The 27,948-nt window shown below is 51.9% G+C and overlaps 1 protein-coding gene across 1 annotated transcript in view; it reads right to left on the bottom strand.

Annotated features, from left to right (window-relative positions):
- The window catches only part of PCYT2 (phosphate cytidylyltransferase 2, ethanolamine), a 249,092-nt gene that overhangs the window by 75,562 nt on the left and 145,582 nt on the right, over positions 1–27,948 (bottom strand). Inside the window, exon 7 of the mRNA XM_078653796.1 lies at positions 16,957–17,095. Within this exon, the coding sequence (XP_078509922.1) occupies positions 16,957–17,095 (139 nt within the window). The remainder of the gene's footprint in view (positions 1–16,956; positions 17,096–27,948) is intronic.

Here is a 27,948-nt window from a genome sequence, read left to right as displayed (position 1 = left end):
CAACCACTCTGCACTACCACTCTGCACTCTGCACAACCACTCTGCACTACCACTCTGCACTCTGCACAACCACTCTGCACAACCACTCTGCACTACCACTCTGCACTACCACTCTGCACAACCACTCTGCACTCTGCACAACCACTCTGCACTCTGCACAACCACTCTGCACTACCACTCTGCACTCTGCACAACCACTCTGCACAACCACTCTGCACTCTGCACAACCACTCTGCACAACCACTCTGCACTCTGCACAACCACTCTGCACTCTGCACAACCACTCTGCACTACCACTCTGCACTCTGCACAACCACTCTGCACTACCACTCTGCACTACCACTCTGCACTCTGCACAACCACTCTGCACTACCACTCTGCACTACCACTCTGCACTACCACTCTGCACTCTGCACAACCACTCTGCACTCTGCACAACCACTCTGCACTCTGCACAACCACTCTGCACTCTGCACAACCACTCTGCACTCTGCACAACCACTCTGCACTACCACTCTGCACTCTGCACAACCACTCTGCACTCTGCACAACCACTCTGCACAACCACTCTGCACTCTGCACAACCACTCTGCACTACCACTCTGCACTCTGCACAACCACTCTGCATTAGCACTCTGCACAACCACTCTGCACAACCACTCTGCACTCTGCACAACCACTCTGCACTACCACTCTGCACTCTGCACAACCACTCTGCACTACCACTCTGCACTCTGCACAACCACTCTGCACTACCACTCTGCACTCTGCACAACCACTCTGCACTACCACTCTGCACTCTGCACAACCACTCTGCACTACCACTCTGCACTCTGCACAACCACTCTGCACTACCACTCTGCACTCTGCACAACCACTCTGCACTACCACTCTGCACTCTGCACAACCACTCTGCACTCTGCACAACCACTCTGCACTCTGCACAACCACTCTGCACTCTGCACAACCACTCTGCACTCTGCACAACCACTCTGCACAACCACTCTGCACTCTGCACAACCACTCTGCACTACCACTCTGCACTCTGCACAACCACTCTGCACTACCACTCTGCACTCTGCACAACCACTCTGCACTACCACTCTGCACTCTGCACAACCACTCTGCACTACCACTCTGCACTCTGCACAACCACTCTGCACTACCACTCTGCACTCTGCACAACCACTCTGCACTACCACTCTGCACTCTGCACAACCACTCTGCACTCTGCACAACCACTCTGCACAACCACTCTGCACAACCACTCTGCACTACCACTCTGCACTCTGCACAACCACTCTGCATTAGCACTCTGCACAACCACTCTGCACAACCACTCTGCACTCTGCACAACCACTCTGCACTACCACTCTGCACTCTGCACAACCACTCTGCACTACCACTCTGCACTCTGCACAACCACTCTGCACTACCACTCTGCACTCTGCACAACCACTCTGCACTACCACTCTGCACTACCACTCTGCACTCTGCACAACCACTCTGCACTACCACTCTGCACTCTGCACAACCACTCTGCACTACCACTCTGCACTCTGCACAACCACTCTGCACTACCACTCTGCACTCTGCACAACCACTCTGCACTACCACTCTGCACTCTGCACAACCACTCTGCACTCTGCACTCTGCACAACCACTCTGCACAACCACTCTGCACTCTGCACAACCACTCTGCACTCTGCACAACCACTCTGCACTCTGCACAACCACTCTGCACAACCACTCTGCACTCTGCACAACCACTCTGCACTACCACTCTGCACTCTGCACAACCACTCTGCACTACCACTCTGCACTCTGCACAACCACTCTGCACTACCACTCTGCACTCTGCACAACCACTCTGCACTACCACTCTGCACTCTGCACAACCACTCTGCACTACCACTCTGCACTCTGCACTCTGCACAACCACTCTGCACTCTGCACAACCACTCTGCACTCTGCACAACCACTCTGCACTCTGCACAACCACTCTGCACTCTGCACAACCACTCTGCACTCTGCACAACCACTCTGCACAACCACTCTGCACTACCACTCTGCACTACCACTCTGCACTACCACTCTGCACTACCACTCTGCACTCTGCACTACCACTCTGCACTCTGCACAACCACTCTGCACTACCACTCTGCACTCTGCACTACCCCTCTGCACTCTGCACAACCCCTCTGCACTCTGCACAACCACTCTGCACTCTGCACAACCACTCTGCACTCTGCACAACCACTCTGCACTCTGCACAACCACTCTGCACTCTGCACAACCACTCTGCACTCTGCACAACCACTCTGCACAACCACTCTGCACTCTGCATAACCACTCTGCACTCTGCAAAACCACTCTGCACTCTGCAAAACCACTCTGCACTCTGCACAACCACTCTGCACTACCACTCTGCACAACCACTCTGCACTCTGCACAACCACTCTGCACAACCACTCTGCACAACCACTCTGCACAACCACTCTGCACAACCACTCTGCACTCTGCACAACCACTCTGCACTCTGCACAACCACTCTGCACTCTGCACAACCACTCTGCACTACCACTCTGCACTCTGCACAACCACTCTGCACTACCACTCTGCACTCTGCACAACCACTCTGCACTACCACTCTGCACTCTGCAAAACCACTCTGCACTCTGCAAAACCACTCTGCACTCTGCACAACCACTCTGCACTACCACTCTGCACAACCACTCTGCACTCTGCACAACCACTCTGCACAACCACTCTGCACAACCACTCTGCACAACCACTCTGCACAACCACTCTGCACTCTGCACAACCACTCTGCACTCTGCACAACCACTCTGCACTCTGCACAACCACTCTGCACTACCACTCTGCACTCTGCACAACCACTCTGCACTACCACTCTGCACTCTGCACAACCACTCTGCACTACCACTCTGCACTCTGCACAACCACTCTGCACAACCACTCTGCACTCTGCACAACCACTCTGCACAACCACTCTGCACTCTGCACAACCACTCTGCACAACCACTCTGCACTCTGCACAACCACTCTGCACAACCACTCTGCACTCTGCACAACCACTCTGCACAACCACTCTGCACTCTGCACAACCACTCTGCACAACCACTCTGCACTCTGCACAACCACTCTGCACTCTGCACAACCACTCTGCACTCTGCACAACCACTCTGCACTCTGCACTACCACTCTGCACAACCACTCTGCACAACCACTCTGCACAACCACTCTGCACAACCACTCTGCACAACCACTCTGCACAACCACTCTGCACAACCACTCTGCACAACCACTCTGCACAACCACTCTGCACAACCACTCTGCACAACCACTCTGCACAACCACTCTGCACTACCACTCTGCACTACCACTCTGCACTACCACTCTGCACTCTGCACAACCACTCTGCACAACCACTCTGCACAACCACTCTGCACAACCACTCTGCACAACCACTCTGCACAACCACTCTGCACAACCACTCTGCACAACCACTCTGCACAACCACTCTGCACAACCACTCTGCACAACCACTCTGCACAACCACTCTGCACAACCACTCTGCACAACCACTCTGCACAACCACTCTGCACAACCACTCTGCACAACCACTCTGCACAACCACTCTGCACAACCACTCTGCACAAGCACTCTGCACAACCACTCTGCACTCTGCACTCTGCACAACCACTCTGCACAACCACTCTGCACAACCACTCTGCACTCTGCACAACCACTCTGCACTCTGCACAACCACTCTGCACTCTGCACAACCACTCTGCACTCTGCACAACCACTCTGCACTCTGCACAACCACTCTGCACTACCACTCTGCACTACCACTCTGCACTCTGCACAACCACTCTGCACAACCACTCTGCACAACCACTCTGCACTACCACTCTGCACTACCACTCTGCACTACCACTCTGCACTACCACTCTGCACTACCACTCTGCACTACCACTCTGCACTACCACTCTGCACTACCACTCTGCACAACCACTCTGCACAACCACTCTGCACAACCACTCTGCACAACCACTCTGCACAACCACTCTGCACAACCACTCTGCACAACCACTCTGCACAACCACTCTGCACAACCACTCTGCACAACCACTCTGCACAACCACTCTGCACAACCACTCTGCACAACCACTCTGCACAACCACTCTGCACAACCACTCTGCACAACCACTCTGCACAACCACTCTGCACAACCACTCTGCACAACCACTCTGCACAACCACTCTGCACAACCACTCTGCACAACCACTCTGCACAACCACTCTGCACAACCACTCTGCACAACCACTCTGCACAACCACTCTGCACAACCACTCTGCACTCTGCACAACCACTCTGCACAACCACTCTGCACAACCACTCTGCACTCTGCACAACCACTCTGCACAACCACTCTGCACTCTGCACAACCACTCTGCACTCTGCACAACCACTCTGCACTCTGCACAACCACTCTGCACTCTGCACAACCACTCTGCACTCTGCACAACCACTCTGCACTCTGCACAACCACTCTGCACAACCACTCTGCACTCTGCACAACCACTCTGCACAACCACTCTGCACTCTGCACAACCACTCTGCACAACCACTCTGCACAACCACTCTGCACAACCACTCTGCACAACCACTCTGCACAACCACTCTGCACAACCACTCTGCACAACCACTCTGCACTCTGCACAACCACTCTGCACTACCACTCTGCACTCTGCACAACCATTCTGCACTACCACTCTGCACTCTGCACAACCACTCTGCACAACCACTCTGCACAACCACTCTGCACAACCACTCTGCACTCTGCACAACCACTCTGCACAACCACTCTGCACTCTGCACAACCACTCTGCACAACCACTCTGCACTCTGCACAACCACTCTGCACAACCACTCTGCACTCTGCACAACCACTCTGCACTACCACTCTGCACTCTGCACAACCACTCTGCACTCTGCACAACCACTCTGCACTCTGCACAACCACTCTGCACTCTGCACAACCACTCTGCACTACCACTCTGCACTACCACTCTGCACTACCACTCTGCACTACCACTCTGCACTACCACTCTGCACTACCACTCTGCACTCTGCACTACCACTCTGCACTCTGCACAACCACTCTGCACTACCACTCTGCACTCTGCACTACCCCTCTGCACTCTGCACAACCCCTCTGCACTCTGCACAACCCCTCTGCACTCTGCACAACCACTCTGCACTCTGCACAACCACTCTGCACTCTGCACAACCACTCTGCACAACCACTCTCCACTCTGCACTCTGCACAACCACTCTGCACAACCACTCTGCACTCTGCACAACCACTCTGCACAACCACTCTGCACTACCACTCTGCACTCTGCACAACCACTCTGCACTCTGCACTACCACTCTGCACTACCACTCTGCACTACCACTCTGCACTACCACTCTGCACTCTGCACTACCACTCTGCACTCTGCACAACCACTCTGCACTACCACTCTGCACTCTGCACTACCCCTCTGCACTCTGCACTACCCCTCTGCACTCTGCACAACCCCTCTGCACTCTGCACAACCCCTCTGCACTCTGCACAACCACTCTGCACTCTGCACAACCACTCTGCACTCTGCACAACCCCTCTGCACTCTGCACAACCACTCTGCACTCTGCACAACCACTCTGCACTCTGCACAACCACTCTGCACTCTGCACAACCACTCTGCACAACCACTCTGCACTCTGCACAACCACTCTGCACAACCACTCTGCACTCTGCACAACCACTCTGCACAACCACTCTGCACTCTGCACAACCACTCTGCACTCTGCACAACCACTCTGCACTCTGCACAACCACTCTGCACTACCACTCTGCACTACCACTCTGCACTACCACTCTGCACTACCACTCTGCACTCTGCACAACCACTCTGCACTACCACTCTGCACTACCACTCTGCACTACCACTCTGCATTACCACTCTGCATTACCACTCTGCACTCTGCACAACCACTCTGCATTACCACTCTGCACTCTGCACAACCACTCTGCATTACCACTCTGCACTCTGCACAACCACTCTGCACAACCACTCTGCACAACCACTCTGCACAACCACTCTGCACAACCACTCTGCACAACCACTCTGCACAACCACTCTGCACAACCACTCTGCACAACCACTCTGCACAACCACTCTGCACAACCACTCTGCACAACCACTCTGCACAACCACTCTGCACAACCACTCTGCACAACCACTCTGCACTCTGCACAACCACTCTGCACAACCACTCTGCACAACCACTCTGCACAACCACTCTGCACAACCACTCTGCACAACCACTCTGCACTCTACACTACCACTCTGCACAACCACTCTGCACAACCACTCTGCACAACCACTCTGCACAACCACTCTGCACAACCACTCTGCACAACCACTCTGCACAACCACTCTGCACTCTGCACAACCACTCTGCACTCTGCACAACCACTCTGCACTCTGCACAACCACTCTGCACTACCACTCTGCACTCTGCACAACCACTCTGCACAACCACTCTGCACAACCACTCTGCACAACCACTCTGCACAACCACTCTGCACAACCACTCTGCACAACCACTCTGCACAACCACTCTGCACTACCACTCTGCACTACCACTCTGCACTACCACTCTGCACTCTGCACAACCACTCTGCACAACCACTCTGCACAACCACTCTGCACAACCACTCTGCACAACCACTCTGCACAACCACTCTGCACAACCACTCTGCACAACCACTCTGCACAACCACTCTGCACAACCACTCTGCACTACCACTCTGCACTACCACTCTGCACTACCACTCTGCACTACCACTCTGCACTCTGCACAACCACTCTGCACAACCACTCTGCACAACCACTCTGCACAACCACTCTGCACAACCACTCTGCACAACCACTCTGCACAACCACTCTGCACAACCACTCTGCACAACCACTCTGCACAACCACTCTGCACTACCACTCTGCATTCTGCACAACCACTCTGCACAACCACTCTGCACAACCACTCTGCACAACCACTCTGCACAACCACTCTGCACAACCACTCTGCACAACCACTCTGCACAACCACTCTGCACTCTGCACAACCACTCTGCACAACCACTCTGCACAACCACTCTGCACTCTGCACAACCACTCTGCACTACCACTCTGCACTCTGCACAACCACTCTGCACAACCACTCTGCACAACCACTCTGCACAACCACTCTGCACAACCACTCTGCACAACCACTCTGCACTACCACTCTGCACTACCACTCTGCACTACCACTCTGCACAACCACTCTGCACAACCACTCTGCACAACCACTCTGCACTCTGCACAACCACTCTGCACAACCACTCTGCACTCTGCACAACCACTCTGCACAACCACTCTGCACTCTGCACAACCACTCTGCACAACCACTCTGCACTCTGCACAACCACTCTGCACAACCACTCTGCACTCTGCACAACCACTCTGCACTCTGCACAACCACTCTGCACTCTGCACAACCACTCTGCACTCTGCACAACCACTCTGCACTCTGCACAACCACTCTGCACTCTGCACAACCACTCTGCACTCTGCACAACCACTCTGCACTCTGCACAACCACTCTGCACAACCACTCTGCACTCTGCACAACCACTCTGCACAACCACTCTGCACTCTGCACAACCACTCTGCACAACCACTCTGCACTCTGCACTACCACTCTGCACTACCACTCTGCACTACCACTCTGCACTACCACTCTGCACTCTGCACTACCACTCTGCACTCTGCACAACCACTCTGCACAACCACTCTGCACAACCACTCTGCACAACCACTCTGCACAACCACTCTGCACAACCACTCTGCACAACCACTCTGCACAACCACTCTGCACAACCACTCTGCACTCTGCACAACCACTCTGCACTCTGCACAACCACTCTGCACTCTGCACAACCACTCTGCACTCTGCACAACCACTCTGCACTCTGCACAACCACTCTGCACTCTGCACAACCACTCTGCACTCTGCACAACCACTCTGCACTCTGCACAACCACTCTGCACTCTGCACAACCACTCTGCACAACCACTCTGCACTCTGCACAACCACTCTGCACAACCACTCTGCACTCTGCACAACCACTCTGCACTACCACTCTGCACTCTGCACTACCACTCTGCACTACCACTCTGCACTACCACTCTGCACTACCACTCTGCACTACCACTCTGCACAACCACTCTGCACTCTGCACAACCACTCTGCACAACCACTCTGCACTCTGCACAACCACTCTGCACAACCACTCTGCACTCTGCACAACCACTCTGCACAACCACTCTGCACTCTGCACAACCACTCTGCACAACCACTCTGCACTCTGCACAACCACTCTGCGCTCTGCACAACCACTCTGCACTCTGCACAACCACTCTGCACTCTGCACAACCACTCTGCACAACCACTCTGCACTCTGCACAACCACTCTGCACTACCACTCTGCACTCTGCACAACCACTCTGCACTACCACTCTGCACTACCACTCTGCACTACCACTCTGCACTACCACTCTGCACTACCACTCTGCACTCTGCACTACCACTCTGCACTCTGCACAACCACTCTGCACAACCACTCTGCACAACCACTCTGCACAACCACTCTGCACAACCACTCTGCACAACCACTCTGCACAACCACTCTGCACAACCACTCTGCACAACCACTCTGCACAACCACTCTGCACAACCACTCTGCACAACCACTCTGCACAACCACTCTGCACAACCACTCTGCACAACCACTCTGCACAACCACTCTGCACAACCACTCTGCACAACCACTCTGCACAACCACTCTGCACAACCACTCTGCACAACCACTCTGCACAACCACTATGCACAACCACTATGCACAACCACTCTGCACAACCACTCTGCACAACCACTCTGCACAACCACTCTGCACTACCACTCTGCACTACCACTCTGCACTACCACTCTGCACTACCACTCTCCACTCTGCACAACCACTCTGCACTCTGCACAACCACTCTGCACTCTGCACAACCACTCTGCACAACCACTCTCCACTCTGCACTCTGCACAACCACTCTGCACAACCACTCTGCACTCTGCACAACCACTCTGCACAACCACTCTGCACTACCACTCTGCACTACCACTCTGCACTCTGCACAACCACTCTGCACTACCACTCTGCACTACCACTCTGCACTACCACTCTGCACTCTGCACTACCACTCTGCACTCTGCACAACCACTCTGCACTACCACTCTGCACTACCCCTCTGCACTCTGCACTACCCCTCTGCACTCTGCACAACCCCTCTGCACTCTGCACAACCCCTCTGCACTCTGCACAACCACTCTGCACTCTGCACAACCACTCTGCACTCTGCACAACCCCTCTGCACTCTGCACAACCACTCTGCACTCTGCACAACCACTCTGCACTCTGCACAACCACTCTGCACTCTGCACAACCACTCTGCACTCTGCACAACCACTCTGCACAACCACTCTGCACTCTGCACAACCACTCTGCACAACCACTCTGCACTCTGCACAACCACTCTGCACAACCACTCTGCACAACCACTCTGCACAACCACTCTGCACTCTGCACAACCACTCTGCACTCTGCACAACCACTCTGCACTACCACTCTGCACTACCACTCTGCACTACCACTCTGCACTACCACTCTGCACTACCACTCTGCACTACCACTCTGCACTACCACTCTGCACTACCACTCTGCACTACCACTCTGCACTACCACTCTGCACAACCACTCTGCACAACCACTCTGCACTCTGCACAACCACTCTGCACTACCACTCTGCACAACCACTCTGCACTACCACTCTGCACTCTGCACTCTGCACAACCACTCTGCACTACCACTCTGCACTACCACTCTGCACTACCACTCTGCACTCTGCACAACCACTCTGCACTCTGCACAACCACTCTGCACTCTGCACAACCACTCTGCACTCTGCACAACCACTCTGCACTCTGCACAACCACTCTGCACTCTGCACAACCACTCTGCACTACCACTCTGCACTCTGCACAACCACTCTGCACTACCACTCTGCACTCTGCACTCTGCACAACCACTCTGCACTCTGCACAACCACTCTGCACTCTGCACAACCACTCTGCACTACCACTCTGCACTCTGCACAACCACTCTGCACTACCACTCTGCACTCTGCACAACCACTCTGCACTACCACTCTGCACTCTGCACAACCACTCTGCACTACCACTCTGCACTCTGCACAACCACTCTGCACTCTGCACAACCACTCTGCACTCTGCACAACCACTCTGCACAACCACTCTGCACTCTGCACAACCACTCTGCACTACCACTCTGCACTCTGCACAACCACTCTGCACTACCACTCTGCACTCTGCACTACCACTCTGCACTACCACTCTGCACTCTGCACAACCACTCTGCACTACCACTCTGCACTCTGCACTCTGCACTACCACTCTGCACTACCACTCTGCACTACCACTCTGCACAACCACTCTGCACAACCACTCTGCACAACCACTCTGCACAACCACTCTGCACAACCACTCTGCACAACCACTCTGCACAACCACTCTGCACAACCACTCTGCACAACCACTCTGCACAACCACTCTGCACAACCACTCTGCACAACCACTCTGCACAACCACTCTGCACAACCACTCTGCACAACCACTCTGCACAACCACTCTGCACAACCACTCTGCACAACCACTCTGCACAACCACTCTGCACAACCACTCTGCACAACCACTCTGCACAACCACTCTGCACAACCACTCTGCACAACCACTCTGCACAACCACTCTGCACAACCACTCTGCACAACCACTCTGCACAACCACTCTGCACAACCACTCTGCACAACCACTCTGCACAACCACTCTGCACTACCACTCTGCACAACCACTCTGCACAACCACTCTGCACAACCACTCTGCACAACCACTCTGCACAACCACTCTGCACTCTGCACAACCACTCTGCACTACCACTCTGCACAACCACTCTGCACTCTGCACAACCACTCTGCACTACCACTCTGCACAACCACTCTGCACAACCACTCTGCACAACCACTCTGCACTACCACTCTGCACTACCACTCTGCACTACCACTCTGCACTCTGCACAACCACTCTGCACTACCACTCTGCACTCTGCACAACCACTCTGCACTACCACTCTGCACTCTGCACAACCACTCTGCACAACCACTCTGCACTCTGCACAACCACTCTGCACAACCACTCTGCACTCTGCACAACCACTCTGCACAACCACTCTGCACTCTGCACAACCACTCTGCACTCTGCACAACCACTCTGCACAACCACTCTGCACTCTGCACAACCACTCTGCACTACCACTCTGCACTCTGCACTACCACTCTGCACTACCACTCTGCACTACCACTCTGCACTACCACTCTGCACTACCACTCTGCACTCTGCACAACCACTCTGCACTCTGCACAACCACTCTGCACTACCACTCTGCACAACCACTCTGCACTCTGCACAACCACTCTGCACAACCACTCTGCACTCTGCACAACCACTCTGCACTCTGCACAACCACTCTGCACTACCACTCTGCACAACCACTCTGCACAACCACTCTGCACAACCACTCTGCACAACCACTCTGCACAACCACTCTGCACAACCACTCTGCACAACCACTCTGCACAACCACTCTGCACAACCACTCTGCACAACCACTCTGCACAACCACTCTGCACAACCACTCTGCACAACCACTCTGCACAACCACTCTGCACAACCACTCTGCACAACCACTCTGCACAACCACTCTGCACAACCACTCTGCACAACCACTCTGCACAACCACTCTGCACTCTGCACAACCACTCTGCACAACCACTCTGCACTCTGCACAACCACTCTGCACAACCACTCTGCACTCTGCACAACCACTCTGCACAACCACTCTGCACAACCACTCTGCACAACCACTCTGCACAACCACTCTGCACAACCACTCTGCACAACCACTCTGCACTCTGCACAACCACTCTGCACTCTGCACAACCACTCTGCACTCTGCACAACCACTCTGCACTCTGCACAACCACTCTGCACAACCACTCTGCACTACCACTCTGCACTACCACTCTGCACTACCACTCTGCACTACCACTCTGCACTACCACTCTGCACTACCACTCTGCACAACCACTCTGCACAACCACTCTGCACAACCACTCTGCACAACCACTCTGCACAACCACTCTGCACAACCACTCTGCACTACCACTCTGCACTACCACTCTGCACTCTGCACAACCACTCTGCACTACCACTCTGCACTCTGCACAACCACTCTGCACTACCACTCTGCACTCTGCACAACCACTCTGCACTACCACTCTGCACTCTGCACAACCACTCTGCACAACCACTCTGCACAACCACTCTGCACAACCACTCTGCACAACCACTCTGCACAACCACTCTGCACTACCACTCTGCACTACCACTCTGCACTCTGCACAACCACTCTGCACTACCACTCTGCACTCTGCACAACCACTCTGCACTACCACTCTGCACTCTGCACAACCACTCTGCACTACCACTCTGCACTCTGCACTACCACTCTGCACAACCACTCTGCACAACCACTCTGCACAACCACTCTGCACAACCACTCTGCACAACCACTCTGCACAACCACTCTGCACAACCACTCTGCACAACCACTCTGCACAACCACTCTGCACAACCACTCTGCACAACCACTCTGCACAACCACTCTGCACAACCACTCTGCACAACCACTCTGCACAACCACTCTGCACAACCACTCTGCACAACCACTCTGCACAACCACTCTGCACAACCACTCTGCACAACCACTCTGCACAACCACTCTGCACAACCACTCTGCACAACCACTCTGCACAACCACTCTGCACTCTGCACAACCACTCTGCACAACCACTCTGCACTCTGCACAACCACTCTGCACAACCACTCTGCACTCTGCACAACCACTCTGCACAACCACTCTGCACTCTGCACAACCACTCTGCACAACCACTCTGCACTCTGCACAACCACTCTGCACAACCACTCTGCACAACCACTCTGCACTCTGCACAACCACTCTGCACAACCACTCTGCACTCTGCACAACCACTCTGCACAACCACTCTGCACAACCACTCTGCACAACCACTCTGCACTCTGCACAACCACTCTGCACAACCACTCTGCACAACCACTCTGCACAACCACTCTGCACAACCACTCTGCACAACCACTCTGCACTCTGCGCAACCACTCTGCGCAACCACTCTGCACTCTGCGCAACCACTCTGCGCAACCACTCTGCACTCTGCGCAACCACTCTGCGCAACCACTCTGCGCAACCACTCTGCGCAACCACTCTGCGCAACCACTCTGCGCAACCACTCTGCGCAACCACTCTGCGCAACCACTCTGCGCAACCACTCTGCGCAACCACTCTGCGCAACCACTCTGCGCAACCACTCTGCGCAACCACTCTGCGCAACCACTCTGCGCAACCACTCTGCGCAACCACTCTGCACAACCACTCTGCACAACCACTCTGCACAACCACTCTGCACAACCACTCTGCACAACCACTCTGCACAACCACTCTGCACAACCACTCTGCACAACCACTCTGCACTCTGCACAACCACTCTGCACTCTGCACTACCACTCTGCACTCTGCACTACCACTCTGCACTACCACTCTGCACTACCACTCTGCACTACCACTCTGCACTACCACTCTGCACTACCACTCTGCACTACCACTCTGCACTACCACTCTGCACTACCACTCTGCACTACCACTCTGCACTACCACTCTGCACTACCACTCTGCACTACCACTCTGCACTACCACTCTGCACTCTGCACTACCACTCTGCACTACAACTCTGCACTACAACTCTGCACTACAACTCTGCACTACCACTCTGCACTCTGCACTACAACTCTGCACTACCACTCTGCACTCTGCACTACCACTCTGCACTACCACTCTGCACTACCACTCTGCACTACCACTCTGCACTACCACTCTGCACTACCACTCTGCACTACCACTCTGCACTACCACTCTGCACTACCACTCTGCACTACCACTCTGCACTACCACTCTGCACTCTGCACTACCACTCTGCACTCTGCACTACCACTCTGTACTCTGCACTACCACTCGCACTCTGCACTACCACTCTGCACTCTGCACTACCACTCTGCACTCTGCACTCTCACTCTGCACTCTGACTCTGCACTTCCACTCTGCACTACCACTCTGCACTACCACTCTGCACTACCACTCGCACTCTCACTCTGCACTACCACTATGCACTCTGCACTACCACTCTGCACTACCCTATCCTTCAACACAGCACAGAGCAGAACGGCGCCTTCCCTCATAGACTGACATACAGCATGGTGCCCAGTAGGACTGCGCCAGATTTATATTTAGCTGGTGTCGCAGCTGCCCAAACTCACACTGTGAACACGAAGTAGGGCATGAAAAGCGCACTCTTTACCTCTTACTGCACTCGCCACCCGTCAGGTGCTCCTGGGAACTCCTGCATAGTCAGACGCATATTAACTGACACATCGTTGAGCAAATAACAAACCTTTCTTTTTTTTAAATAAGTAGCTGAACTGTGTCGACAGAGTCCTTTACGCACGGCAGCTTTAGGCGTGAAGAAATATCATGTAGGAAATCGGGTGACCCAGAGAGGCTCAGATTATATTATACAGAATAAAATACCACTACAAAATCTTTTTAAATGCATAATTGTTGAAATGAGTGAATGTTCAATATCATCCGATATTGCACTTTCCCACTTATTTTTATCGCAGCTAAGAGTGACGGTCAAATATACAGCTGGTACCGTGTTCTTCCCTCGTTATTCCACTTACCATGTCAGCCGCTTAAATAAACAAACTGGCAAGCCAGCCCGAAGCACCCACCACGTCGACCCTGAAGTATCACCTCACAGGGCTATCAGTGCTCTAAAACAAACTCGCTTTACATTCCGTGTTCAAACAAGGAGGTGCAAGCTAGCTGAAAACTGTAAACCTTTTTTTCCAAACAAACATTTTAAATTTCGGTAAAAGCATTTCAGCTATTCAAACATTGAAATTAGCCGAGTAAACCTGAGATGAAAGGAGCAACAAAATAATGCATGGCGCGCGCCCACCACAACGCACTGCAGAATGGTGAACGCGCACACTGCATCTGGATTCCATTACAGCACCTCCCTGACAGCTCCTAATTGATATTTATGGACGGCCATGCGCGAAACCGCAGAGAAAATGGCAAACATGGCGGACGTAAATTACATATAGCCTATCGCGTCAAGGCTACTAAAAAGCCAGCACAGCGAAGACTAATCACTATGCAGATGCCATAAAAAAAAGCCCGCGCACTAAGGAATGTTTCTTTCCCGAGCCCTAAAGAAACTTTTTTTTTTCTTTTACAATAGGGATCTCGGAGCTCCGCCCCGAGCCCTAAAAACGAACAGGACTCCTGACAGCTTTGCTTGCAACGGCTCAGTCTTGCTAACACCACACCAGGCCACAAACCGGTCCCAGCAGCCAGCATAAGTGGATTTCATGGAAAGGAACCTGGCGTCAAAGATAGCATCCACCGGTAGGTAGCCTGTCATCAGGATAACATCGACCACTTCCAGCAGCAGATCAAATTCAGTCAGTTGCTGGTGATCAATCTCTGAACATGTAGGTGTGAACTGCACAGATTTGGGCTGAGGAACTGACCCTGCCTCTGAGCCATGTTCATGTCGAGAAGATCCACATCCTCACAGTCTGACCACAAGGATGACTTGGACCTGGTTGTTCCAGAACCTCTGCACTGTTAATCAATTTAAGTGAAAACTATGCTGTAAAAGTCACCACTTGGCAATCTGATTTTTAAGATTGTCTTGTGGCGGAACACCTTCCCAATTCCTTTAAAAAAGCTTTGCTTACTTACTAGCTTGGACCTAATTTAGGGAATTATTTATGAACCACCACCAGATCTTCGCCAACAATGCTTTCAGACAGGGCTGGTGCTAGCACCTAAAATATTGGGAGATGTCCATGGTATAGTAGGTTACCCTAGTTGTAGCAGACACCACCTTTTATTAAAAAAAAAATCATTTTGGCGCAGCTCTTTTTTCTCCATATTATGAGCTGGAGGCCACTAAAAGTCGTGTCTTCTTTGCTATGACGAATGGATGTAAAGTGATTCCTCGAAGAGAAAAAAGTGGTTACGGAAACAAATACTTTCCATGGAGCATTCTGGTTGAATTTTAATTGTCTCTGCAGAGAAACAAACATATCTCTCAACCAACACAATCTAAACCAGGCTCTCACACACATAGTCCTATGATGTATACTAGCAGAGAGCATTAGCTAGCTACAGGAACACACCTGTAGTAAGTAGTGCCCAGCAGGGAACAAGTAACACCAAAGTTGATATTTCGCCCACAGTGATTCAGTGCATTTCCATGTGGTGGGCCTTGCACATAAAAAAGATTATATATCTCCCTTGCAAGAATTTTCTTTATATAAAGTAGTTACACTCTTACCCCTCCACCCCATTCCTCTACAGCAGGCCTGGCAAAGTACTGATCTATACCAGCCATTGGGCAGTGCACACAGAGTCTCAAACCTTTCCTCTCTAATAAGCCTTATACACAGTCTACCAGCTTCTTTCCAGGAAGTACGACTTGCACAAAAGGATACGAAAAAGGTCAAATGCTCCAGCCACATAGATGATGGTATCTGCTGGTCCTGGCTCCTTTCCTGAAGCAAACTGGATTATCTTCTGAGATGTCTGCAGAAACTGAGATACCCCTGTCCAAGGACTGCGCCCCGACACACCCTGCATAAATGAAAGACACCATGCATTACATTTAATTCACCCATTTGTGTACATACTGAATAAAGTGAAAGCGTCCAGTATAGCAAGCAGCCATGTCTGTGAACTAGTGGCATACTATATGCTCAAAAGAGTATCTTAATAGTTGCCAACAATGCAATGCAACCCTCTGCTGATGGACTGCAGCACATTAGGACATTTGGCATTGAGGCCTACCCTCTTCCTCTTCCCACCATCAAGGTACAGGTGAACGCTACCATTGTAAGATGCTGACAGTGTTTGGCTGAGGTTAACTAACAACTGCTCCATCTCTAAGCACAGATGGAATATCTTCCATTTAATCTCAAAATTCACTTGACATTCTCAGTGCAACTCAAACCTAGTTAGACATTTTTTCCAATCCATCTACTGCACTCGCAGTCCACTCTCCCCCGACCTGCAGATCTTTAGATCGGGTAGGCTTAGAATAAGAAGGTAGTGGGTTGCTATTGTGTTTTTTGTTTTTTTTTAGAAGAGCTTGGTGTTCATCCTAATGACAGTTCCAGACATCTCTTCCCTAAAACACTGACACCTACACTTCTCCGACTCTCAGTCTCTCACTATTGTGCTCCCCTATCTTTTACTGAATGCATATACTGACTTGGAGGGCTTCTTCCGTCATGCATGTCCCACAGCTTGGATCTCCTTGAGCTTTCTTATACTGAGGGATTTCAATCTGACCAGATATTCGCTCATATCTGCTCTACAGTAGGTTACTGGTTGACTTCAAAGTCCTTGCTCTCATGCAATGAGTTAAAGAACACACTCGTTCTGTAAGCTATCTAGTCTTTCCTTCTCTTACATTCTGTTATGTTGGATCACTAGATTGCCTTCTCCTACAATGGACATATCACTAGCACAAAGCCTCAGATTTCCAACTCTAAGGACTGATACGAGTTGTGGTATAGATTTGAATTTGCCACCGCACAAGTCTACCTTACACAATTTTCTCTCCCACCCTTAGACCCAGATGGAGCAACTAGCTTTTAGTATTGATGACTGATAAACTAAGAACCATGGGGTAGATTTATATGTGCCTATTTCTAGATGATCTACATAATCCTCTAGGGTCAATTATTCTTCCTGCTAGTTTATTCTACATTTCAAGTTGAAGCACTTATGCACTAATTAGTCAGGAAAGAAATGGCAGACAGACTGTTCCAATGAAGCTCACACCTTTTATAGGAGTCTCCCAAGCACCCACAAAACACACATTCATGCAAGTAAAGCACGTTTTTTATCTCTCAACTTGTATATTCAATAAATGTCTCGACATCCTTTCTCAGTCCTCCTTCGTAATCTCTGCCCGCTCTGTTTCCCGCCTTCCTCGCCGCCCCCGCTTCCCGCCACTACCGCCGACCCCGCCCCTTTTTTCCTTCTGTTCCCTCCCCGCTCCCGCCTCCCAGCTGCTCCGCCCACCCGCGCACTTGGCCTTATATGGCGACCGTGCGACACAGGTGAGTGTGACCCACTTGTGGGACACCCCCGCGCCGCACGGCCACCAGCTGCTGCGTGTGCCCCCTCGCTGTGCCTAGCTGCCTCGCTGCCTGCCTCGCTGCCGGCTGACCCCGCTGTCGTTCGTTTTGTTTGTTTTTCCAATCATTTGTGCTTGTTTTTATTTCATAGTCTTTTTCCCGTGTTAAGCGTGTTTTTCCAATCATTTGTGCTTGTCTTCATTTCATAGTCTTTTTCCCGTGTTAAGCGTGTTTTTCCAATCATTTGTGCTCGTCTTCATTTCATAGTCTTTTTCCCGTGTTAAGCGTGCTTTGTTTACCATCTGTGCCTGCTCCTTCGTAATCTCTGCCCGCTCTGTTTCCCGCCTTCCTCGCCGCCCCCGCTTCCCGCCACTACCGCCGACCCCGCCCCTTTTTTCCTTCTGTTCCCTCCCCGCTCCCGCCTCCCAGCTGCTCCGCCCACCCGCGCACTTCGCCTTATATGGCGACCGTGCGAACGCGCAGCGTTGACGCGCAGCGGGCGCGCCGATTGTGCGCCGAAGGCGCGCCAAAGGTAAGCCCGTCTGCGCCCTTCCGCGACCGGATCGCGACCAGCGCCAGGACCCCTGGCCCCCACCGACGGAAGCCGACCCGACGAACCTACAACGCCGCCGATCTCATCGCTCTCAACACCGGCCGCATCCCAGGATGTCATCAAGCCGCCCCGAAGCACACCCACGGACCCTTCAGCTGCCACGCCTGCAAGTTCACCTGCATCCGGACTCACCCTGCACCAGCACTCGCCAAGCCGAACACCAGCAGCACCCACCTCAAGTGCATCCTGCTCAACACCCGCTCCGTCCACAGACACGCCGTCGAACTCTGGAACCTCCTCGACACCACCGCCCCTGACGTTGCCTTCCTCACCGAGACCTGGATGAACGCCTCCTCAGCGCCCGACATCGCCATCGCCATCCCAGAGGGCTACAAGATCATCCGGAGGGACCGCACCGCCAACCAGACGGGAGGAGGCATCGCCATCATCCACAGAGACACCATCCGCATCGCGACCAACACCGACGACACCCTAACCACCGCTGAACACCTGCACTTCCAGATCCACACCAACCCGAAGACCACCCTCAGAGGCACCCTGATCTACCGACCCCCGGGTCCACGCACACGATTCAGCGAGGACATCGCCGACTTCGTCAGCCCGCATGCCCTCCCCTCCGCCGACTACATCCTCCTGGGGGACCTCAACTTCCACCTGGAGAACAACAACGACCGCAACACCATCAGCCTGATCGACAACCTCGCCAACCTCGGACTCAAGCAACTGGTGACCACCCCCACCCACCTCGCCGGACACACACTCGACGCCGTCTTCTCATCCAGCAACGACGTCACCTTCAGCCACGCAACAGGACTCCACTGGACGGACCACAGCTGCGTCCACTTCACCTTCAAAAGATCGACGATCCACCACCACCAGCAACAGGTTGCCCGAAGAAGCTGGAACAAGATCACAGCCGACCAGCTCACCGCTTCCCTGAGCCAGCACCCTCCCGCCAGCTCAGCGAACCCCAGCCAGGCCGCCGACAACCTCACGAAGTGGATCAACAACTGCGCGGACGAACTCGCCCCTCTGAGAACCCCACCCAGCAGACCCTGCAGCAGAAAAACACCATGGTTCACCGACGAACTCAAGAGCTCCAAGAAGAACTGTCGAGCCCTCGAGAAAGCCTGGAGAAGGGAGCCAACCACGGACAACATGACCACCCTCAAGCTCGCCACCCGTAAACACCACCAACTGATCCGCGCCACCAAGAAAAATACATACAAGGACCGGCTGGACAACAACGCACACAATTGCAAGGAACTCTTCAACATCGTGAAAGAGCTCTCCAACCCCAACGCCGGAAACAACGACATCACCCCGTCGCAAGACCTCTGCAACTCCCTCGCGTCCTACTTCCACAACAAGATCGCGGACATACACAACAGCTTCAGCAACCAACCAACGCAAGCCACAACCGCAACAACGCCACCCACCACCACCCTCCGCACCTGGACTCCGATCAGCACCGAAGACACCATCCAAACAATGAACTCCATCCACTCCGGATCTCCGACTGACCCCTGCCCTCACCACGTCTTCAACAAGGCCGGCGCTGTCATCGCACCCCACCTGCGGGACATCATCAACACTTCCTTCGACACCGCCACCTTCCCTGAGAGCTGGAAGCACGCCGAACTCAAGCAGACCCCACCGACCTCAAGAACTACCGTCCCATCTCGCTCCTCCCGTTCCCGGCCAAAGTCATCGAGAAGACCGTCAACAAACAGCTGGCCGCCTTCCTCGAGACGAATGGATCCCTCGACCCCTCACAGTCTGGCTTCCGAGCGAACCACAGCACCGAGACCGCCCTCATCGCTGCCACCGATGACATACGAACTCTGATGGACAACGGAGAAACAGCGGCCCTCATCCTCCTGGACCTCTCCGCGGCCTTCGACACTGTCTGCCACCGCACCCTAGTACAGCGCCTTGGCAACATCGGAATCCAGGACAAGGCACTGGAATGGATCACCTCCTTCCTCGACGGAAGAACACAGAGAGTCCGCCTACCACCGTACAAGTCAGAGGCCACCGAAGTCATCTGCGGCGTCCCTCAAGGATCCTCACTGAGCCCCACCCTCTTCAACGTCTACATGAGCCCCCTCGCGGCCATCGCACGCCAACACAACCTCAACATAATCTCCTACGCCGACGACACCCAGCTGATCCTCTCCCTGACCAACGACCCCGCCACCGCCAGAGCCAACCTGCTCGAAGGGATGAGAGAGGTAGCCGAATGGATGACGACCAGCCGCCTGAAACTGAACTCGGACAAGACGGAGGTCCTCATCCTGGGCTCCTCGCCCTCCGCCTGGGACGACTCCTGGTGGCCCCCCGCCCTGGGCACCGCACCCAAACCGACGGACCACGCACGTAACCTGGGCTTCATCCTGGACTCCTCCCTCTCCATGACCAGACAAGTAAACGCCGTCTCCTCGTCCTGCTTCAACATCCTGCGCATGCTACGCAAGATCTTCCGGTGGGTCCCCACCGAGACGAGGAAGACGGTCACCCAGGCCCTCGTCACCAGCCGACTGGACTACGGCAACGCCCTTTACGCCGGAACCACCGCCAAGCTCCAGAAGAGACTCCAGCGGATCCAGAACGCCTCGGCCAGACTCATCCTCGACCTCCCCCGACGCAGCCACATCTCCGGACACCTGAGAGATCTGCATTGGCTCCCGGTCAACAAGAGAATCACCTTCCGTCTCCTCACCCACGCACACAAAGCCCTACACGACCAAGGCCCGAGCTACCTCAACAACCGGATCAACTTCTACACTCCCAAGCGCCTCCTCAGATCAACCAGCCACGCCCTCGCCGCCGTCCCCCGCATCCGAAGAGCGACAACAGGAGGAAGGTCCTTCTCCTACCTGGCCGCCAAGACCTGGAACTCACTCCCGACCGACCTACGCCTGACCCAAGACCACCTCTCCTTCAGGAAGAAGCTCAAGACCTGGCTGTTCGAGCAGTAACGGCACCCCCCCCAACCCAGCGCCTTGAGACCCTACGGGTGAGTAGTGCGCTCTACAAATGACCTGATTGATTGATTGAGTCCTATGCTCATTCCTTTCTCCCTCCTGTTGTTCACGCAAGACAACCCCTTCCCAAGAACTCTGGGACAAACTTGGTTCATTTGTAAATCAAATTGCGACATCTGGAGAAATGCACTTCCTAATCCTATCTGTTTGAGTGTGCGGAACTTATCACTGTTCACACCGTTCCCAGAAATTCCGCCTGGTAAAGAGGGATGGGTAACAGACCACACTATGCTGCGACAATGTTTTGGACTTTCCAGATTTACCTTAACTCTGTTTTCTAACTCAGTGGTGAATTACGTAATTTACTGTCGGAGACCAAGGGTAAAATATAAAGAAACACAAAATAACAAGAGAGAGGAAGAAAGGGCTAGAAAAGAAAGAATGTAAGAATAGGTGCGCGAGAGAGGTGAGAAAGTATAAAGAGTAAGGGAATGAGTGCAGGAGGTGCAGAGATGGGAAGAGAGGGAGGGTGAGAGAAAGAGAAGAGAGAAATGTGATAAGAGTTGACGGCAGTTTGCACCGCTCGAGCATTGCATGGCGCGGGAGCAGCTTCCTTTGAAGTATGATGGGGGTGCGGGGGAGAGGCTTCCTTTGAAGTCGGATGCCGAGGCACAGACAAATGGTGGTGTGTGATGTGGCTGGCGTTGTGCACGCGCCTGTTTCACATGAACTGTGTCTAATCCGCAGCTTGGGTAGACTTTTCGGACCGCTTACTAGAATCTCACCGCAATGCTTAAGCATTGCTTCAGCGAGACCTAAAAAGAAGGTTCCAGTGACATTTTTAAGGGCAAATTGTTAAATGAGGAGGCAGTATATTTGCAGGTTTTGAAGTGGGTTTATTCCAAGACACAGGCACCCAGTGCAGGAGCCGTCCAGCTGCGGAGAATCCAACGCCAACAGTGGCGTTGCTAGGGGATTCTCAACAACCGCGAAGCCGCACTCGAGAATGCACACCAAAGATGAGCAAGATGACAGTGAGCCGCGTGCTAGCACGTGGCTCACAGAGCATTACAATCATTACACAAATGTTTCTTTCCTTCACAGGCGAGCTGTTCGCAAGGCAGGTCTCCACGTTTAGGATGACATGCAGTAATCGGGAAAACCAGCATCCGGCACTAGTGATAATTCCACTGCAAGGCTGCTGTCACACACCATGCTTGACATGGGCACCCTTGTAGCAGCACCTTGCCGCCTGTGGTTCTTCTTTCCTTTTAATTAGAAAGCTGAAACTTGGGGGCACTTTCATTGTCCCAGGTTATAATCTGAGTAAGCAAAGGCTGCCCCTCCTCTGTGGGCCATGGACCTTCTCCTGAATGGGGGCAGATAGTAACCAAAAGTGTATTACAACCAAATATTATTGTAGATCATTGTGTTCATCCTACAGACTCCCATTCCATTCCAACACGGTGCCGTCATGTCCTGCGAATCGTTTCCACTTTCCACCTATTGAAGGAGTTCAGACTCTCAGTGCAGTGTATCATTAATACTAAGGATATTTTTTTGTCAGCATGATGATCGTCCTTGCTGCTTCTGTCCCTGTATTTCTCCATGTTTGCCTCTATAAATATTTCAATAGAAGACCTATATAGAGGGTCAGATATGGGTCCTCTTCTGGACCACAGAACAGCAGGTGTGTTCAGTTCCTGTCCAGCACTTCCGGCCTCTCTTTAAGTCCTCCATTATTTAACAATTTGTTTCTTGTCACAGTAAGGTTGTTTTTATTCCTTTTGAGGCCTTTCCTCTATGTAAGTGACTCTTCTTCCAGGTGCGTGTTTCTTCTATGCAGCCATCTATTGTGTTAAGTGCTACTACACAAAGGCCTCACACCTATCTTGGGCAGCATAACATTTCACACATTCCAGTACGCTTTGGCAGCCATCACATGACTATTGTGAGACTCCACTATACACCCTTAGGACCCTGCAATGTGCATTGCCAATGGAGCTTAAGGAGTTTTCATTTACAGGCAAATGTGGTTGCACTGGACCAAGGAGTCCTCCTTCGTGCACAAATATGGGAAAAGAGACTAATGGAATAGAAAGAAGTTATGGGGCTGGATCGGTAGTTTAGGACCCAGACGTGAGTCGAACGAATCCAACAGCACTTTGAAGTGATTATTTTATTTTACGACTGTGAAGGGGCAATTAGGAAGTGCTAATGAACCACTGCAGCAACATAATCTGATTTACATGTGAACTGTGTGGAAACACAGGGTCAGGAACTTTGGACCATGAAGCAAGGGCTGCTTCAAAGGAGTTACTATGAGGTATATTGGAGGGCTATCAATTTACTGACATCTTCCAGAAGATACACAGAGTATGATTAACACTTTCCAAGAGCCCAGTAGTGAAATACTCAATAATGGAACTGAAAGAGATCAATCTGACCATTAACAAACAGAGGGTAAGAACTGAAGACAATGTGAAGCGAATCAGCGTCATACTATAGTTTATGATGAGCTGAATAAGGTGAGCTCTGATATCCACCACCTAGTAGCAAAGGTGCCAGGCCAAGAACAAGTGTCTGCTGTTTGTGTTCCTGGGCAGAGGGGACATGACCTAGGTGTTGAGGTTGGGCTGTGAATTTTGGAACGGGACCAATACAGATTTGCATATGGTTGGTCCCTATCTGGATGGCACAGTGAGCAAAAAGGGCTGAAATGCAATGCAGGCCTGAGTAATTACCAGTGTCTGAGATCAGTTGAAAGATCACATATTTGTTTTTCTAAGTGGACAGAGAAAATATGCGATGAAGAAATAACACAATGGGTTGGCGCCCCAAAAAATGGAGATGCAAAATCTACACAATTATCTTCTGGAATTCTTCTAGGTGACTGCAAGTCTCAGTCACCAAGGGCGTACTTACCAATATAGTCTACTGATCCACTAACCAAATAAGGAAAACAACCCTTAAGATGTCACTGTTCGACTTCTCCAGTTACAGCATAAACAGGTGAGCCAGGAGGCATGCACAGTAAAGGCAAAGGTCTAGATGGAATAAGGCTACAATCTAATCTTTGATCTGCTGAAGGACACCAGTATCTGTTACTACGTGGTTTGCCTCCAACGTTACATTTCTGGAATACCAAATGCAGCACTGATAGACAATGCCACAGGAGACTATGGGATTACTCAAACTAAATTTTGTTTTGTTTCTGGTAGCCGCAATTCTGCAAAATCTGGAATCCGCGGGACGATTTCTGAAATGTGAGGCTGCAGGCAAGAGGCTGAGGCTAGTTTTAATTATTTATTTTATTTATTTTATGGAGCTTATAAAGCGCACTATCGCCTGGCAGGCATCCTGGCGCTGAAACAACTCAAGGAGTAGGAGTGTGTACACTGTAGCGGCAACTAAAATAAAGGAAATAGCCAGGTCTTAATGGCTTTTCTAAAAGGGAATAGTTCCTGAATGTGTCTGATTTCGCGGGGCAGACTATTCCAAAGCTTGGCCGCAGCCACTTCAAACAGTCTACCTCCCATTCTGACTCTTCTATATTTAGGTATCCTCACCAGTCTTGCCAGAGATGAACGAAGATTTCTAGAAGGAGTGTACCATTCAAATTTTTTACGCAAAGAAAGGGGACCGATCTCATGAAGAGCTTTAAATACCAGGCATAGAGACTTAAATTGTACTCTCTGTCTCAAGGGAAGCCAATGAAGTGTTGCTAGGGCTGCAGATGCTGAGGCTCTTCTAGGAAGACCAAGTGCTAGTTTGGTAGCTGCTGACTGGATTCTCTGCAGTCTATCCAATACAAATTCCGGGGAGTTTAGGAAAAGGGCATTGCAGTAATCGAGCCTGCTAAGTATTGTACATCGTGCCACTTGAGCCGAGCATGAAGAGGGAGTAAAGGAATTTTTTTTCGAAGAGACCTGATAATTGCAAAACAAGCAGCCGTCGTTTTAGTTACCTGAGCTTCCAGCGAAAGTCTATTGTCAAATAAAAAGCCCAGGTTCCGAGCTGCTTGCACTGGCTGTATTGTCATTGGAGTTTCAGGAGGCCAGAAATTGTCAGGGAAGGGGGGAGGAATCTTCGATGCTGCACAGTAGATCACCTCTGTCTTCCCAGCATTAAATTGTAAGGAGTTTTTCCGTAGCCAGGAGGCTGTGTCCCGAAGACACTCATGAAATACCTCCCCAGAGGTCGCATTTTTGCCATCAAAAGATAGAATCAGCTGAGTGTCATCAGCATAATTTACCATACTAATGGTATGCTTTAATAACATCAATTAAAGGTCTTAAGTACACATTAAAGAAAATAGGGCTGATCGCCGAGCCCTGAGGCACACCATGCTGTATGTCAAAGAAGGAGGACTGAAATGGGGGAAGAGACACCGCCTGCTTTCTGTCTTGCAGAAAGGAGAGGAACCACTGCCAGGCGCAGCCACTCACTCCGACCCCATTCAGTCTATCCAGCAGGAGCTTATGATCTACTGTATCGAAGGCGGCAGACAGGTCCAGCAGGACCAATGCCACTGCCTGACCCCTGTCTGTCCGCCTCCTAAGCTCCTAACCTCGCCCATGACCGTCACCAGTGCTGACTCAGTCCCGTGCGCTGGTCGAAAACCAAATTGTGCCTCCTCCAGTACATTGGCTTGTTCCAAATATGCAGAGAGAGCAGAGCTAACCGTGCGTTCTACAATTTTTGAAAGGAAAGGTAGCAAAGAGATGGGCCTATAATGTTTTGCACATTCCGGGTCTAAGGATGTTTTTTTTTAACAGAGGAGACACCAGGGCTTGTTTCCATTTGGTGGGAACCACACCGGTCGTTAAAGACTGATTGCAGATGAGGCGGAGGGTGGGAAACAATTCCTCCCCATATTCTTTCCAGAGGTTATGTTATATGTTATGTTATATATTGATTTGTAACGCGCACTGTTAGTCAAGACTGCCCTGGCGCGGAAGAGAGACATAGTGTCAGCTGAGAACAGAGGAGCTAGAACGCTTGCTGAAATAGATGAGTTTTGAGACGTTTTTTGAAACTAGTCAGGTTCGGCGTGTGCCTCAGAGCGTCCGGTAAGTTGTTCCACAAGGAGGCAGCTCTAACCGCCAGAGGTTAGGTGGGAGGGGGAGGGGATCTAATGGTGATCCAGAGCAGATACCCTGTGCCAATTTACTAAACTCCTCTGATGATAAAGGCTGAAACTCCGATAAACAGTTTGCATCCTGATTCAGCGACCCCTTCCCAATAGTCTTTGCCTCACTCAGCAGGCAGCCAGCTATGCTCGTATCCTCCACTGAGAAATTCCCAGCCTAAGTTTGACCGACTTTAAGGTCGTCAATAATCCAATGGATTTTCTCATGAAAGAATTCCGCCAGGTTCTCACAGAGGGCAAGAGAAGGAGTTATCACCTTCCTAGAACACTCCGGTTTGGTGATGCTATTCAGGATGGTAAAAATGCTTCTAGTGCTATAGGAACTTTTACAAATTAACTGAGAGAAGTGTTGTGCCTTAGAACTTCTAATCTCAGATTTGTATTCAGGCATTTTTTGTTTCCACAAAAATGTATCTGCCTCCTTATAACCTTGCCTCCATTTCCTCTCTGCCTGTTTACTTGCTAATTTCAGGTTCTTTAAAAGGTCAGTAAACCAAGGAGCGGAGGGCTTACCCTTACAACTATGTTTTTCTAGTGGGGCCTGGGAATCCAACGTCGAGGTGATTACAGAACAAATAGAGTCATAATTATCCTCGACTTGTCTGTTTACAGAGAAACAATCTCCCACC

This window comes from Lissotriton helveticus, chromosome 7 (assembly GCF_964261635.1).
Source record: "Lissotriton helveticus chromosome 7, aLisHel1.1, whole genome shotgun sequence".
NCBI lineage: Eukaryota > Metazoa > Chordata > Amphibia > Caudata > Salamandridae > Lissotriton > Lissotriton helveticus.
The sequence above is the reverse complement of the archived record's forward strand: the minus strand, read 5'-3'. Positions and strand labels throughout refer to the sequence as shown.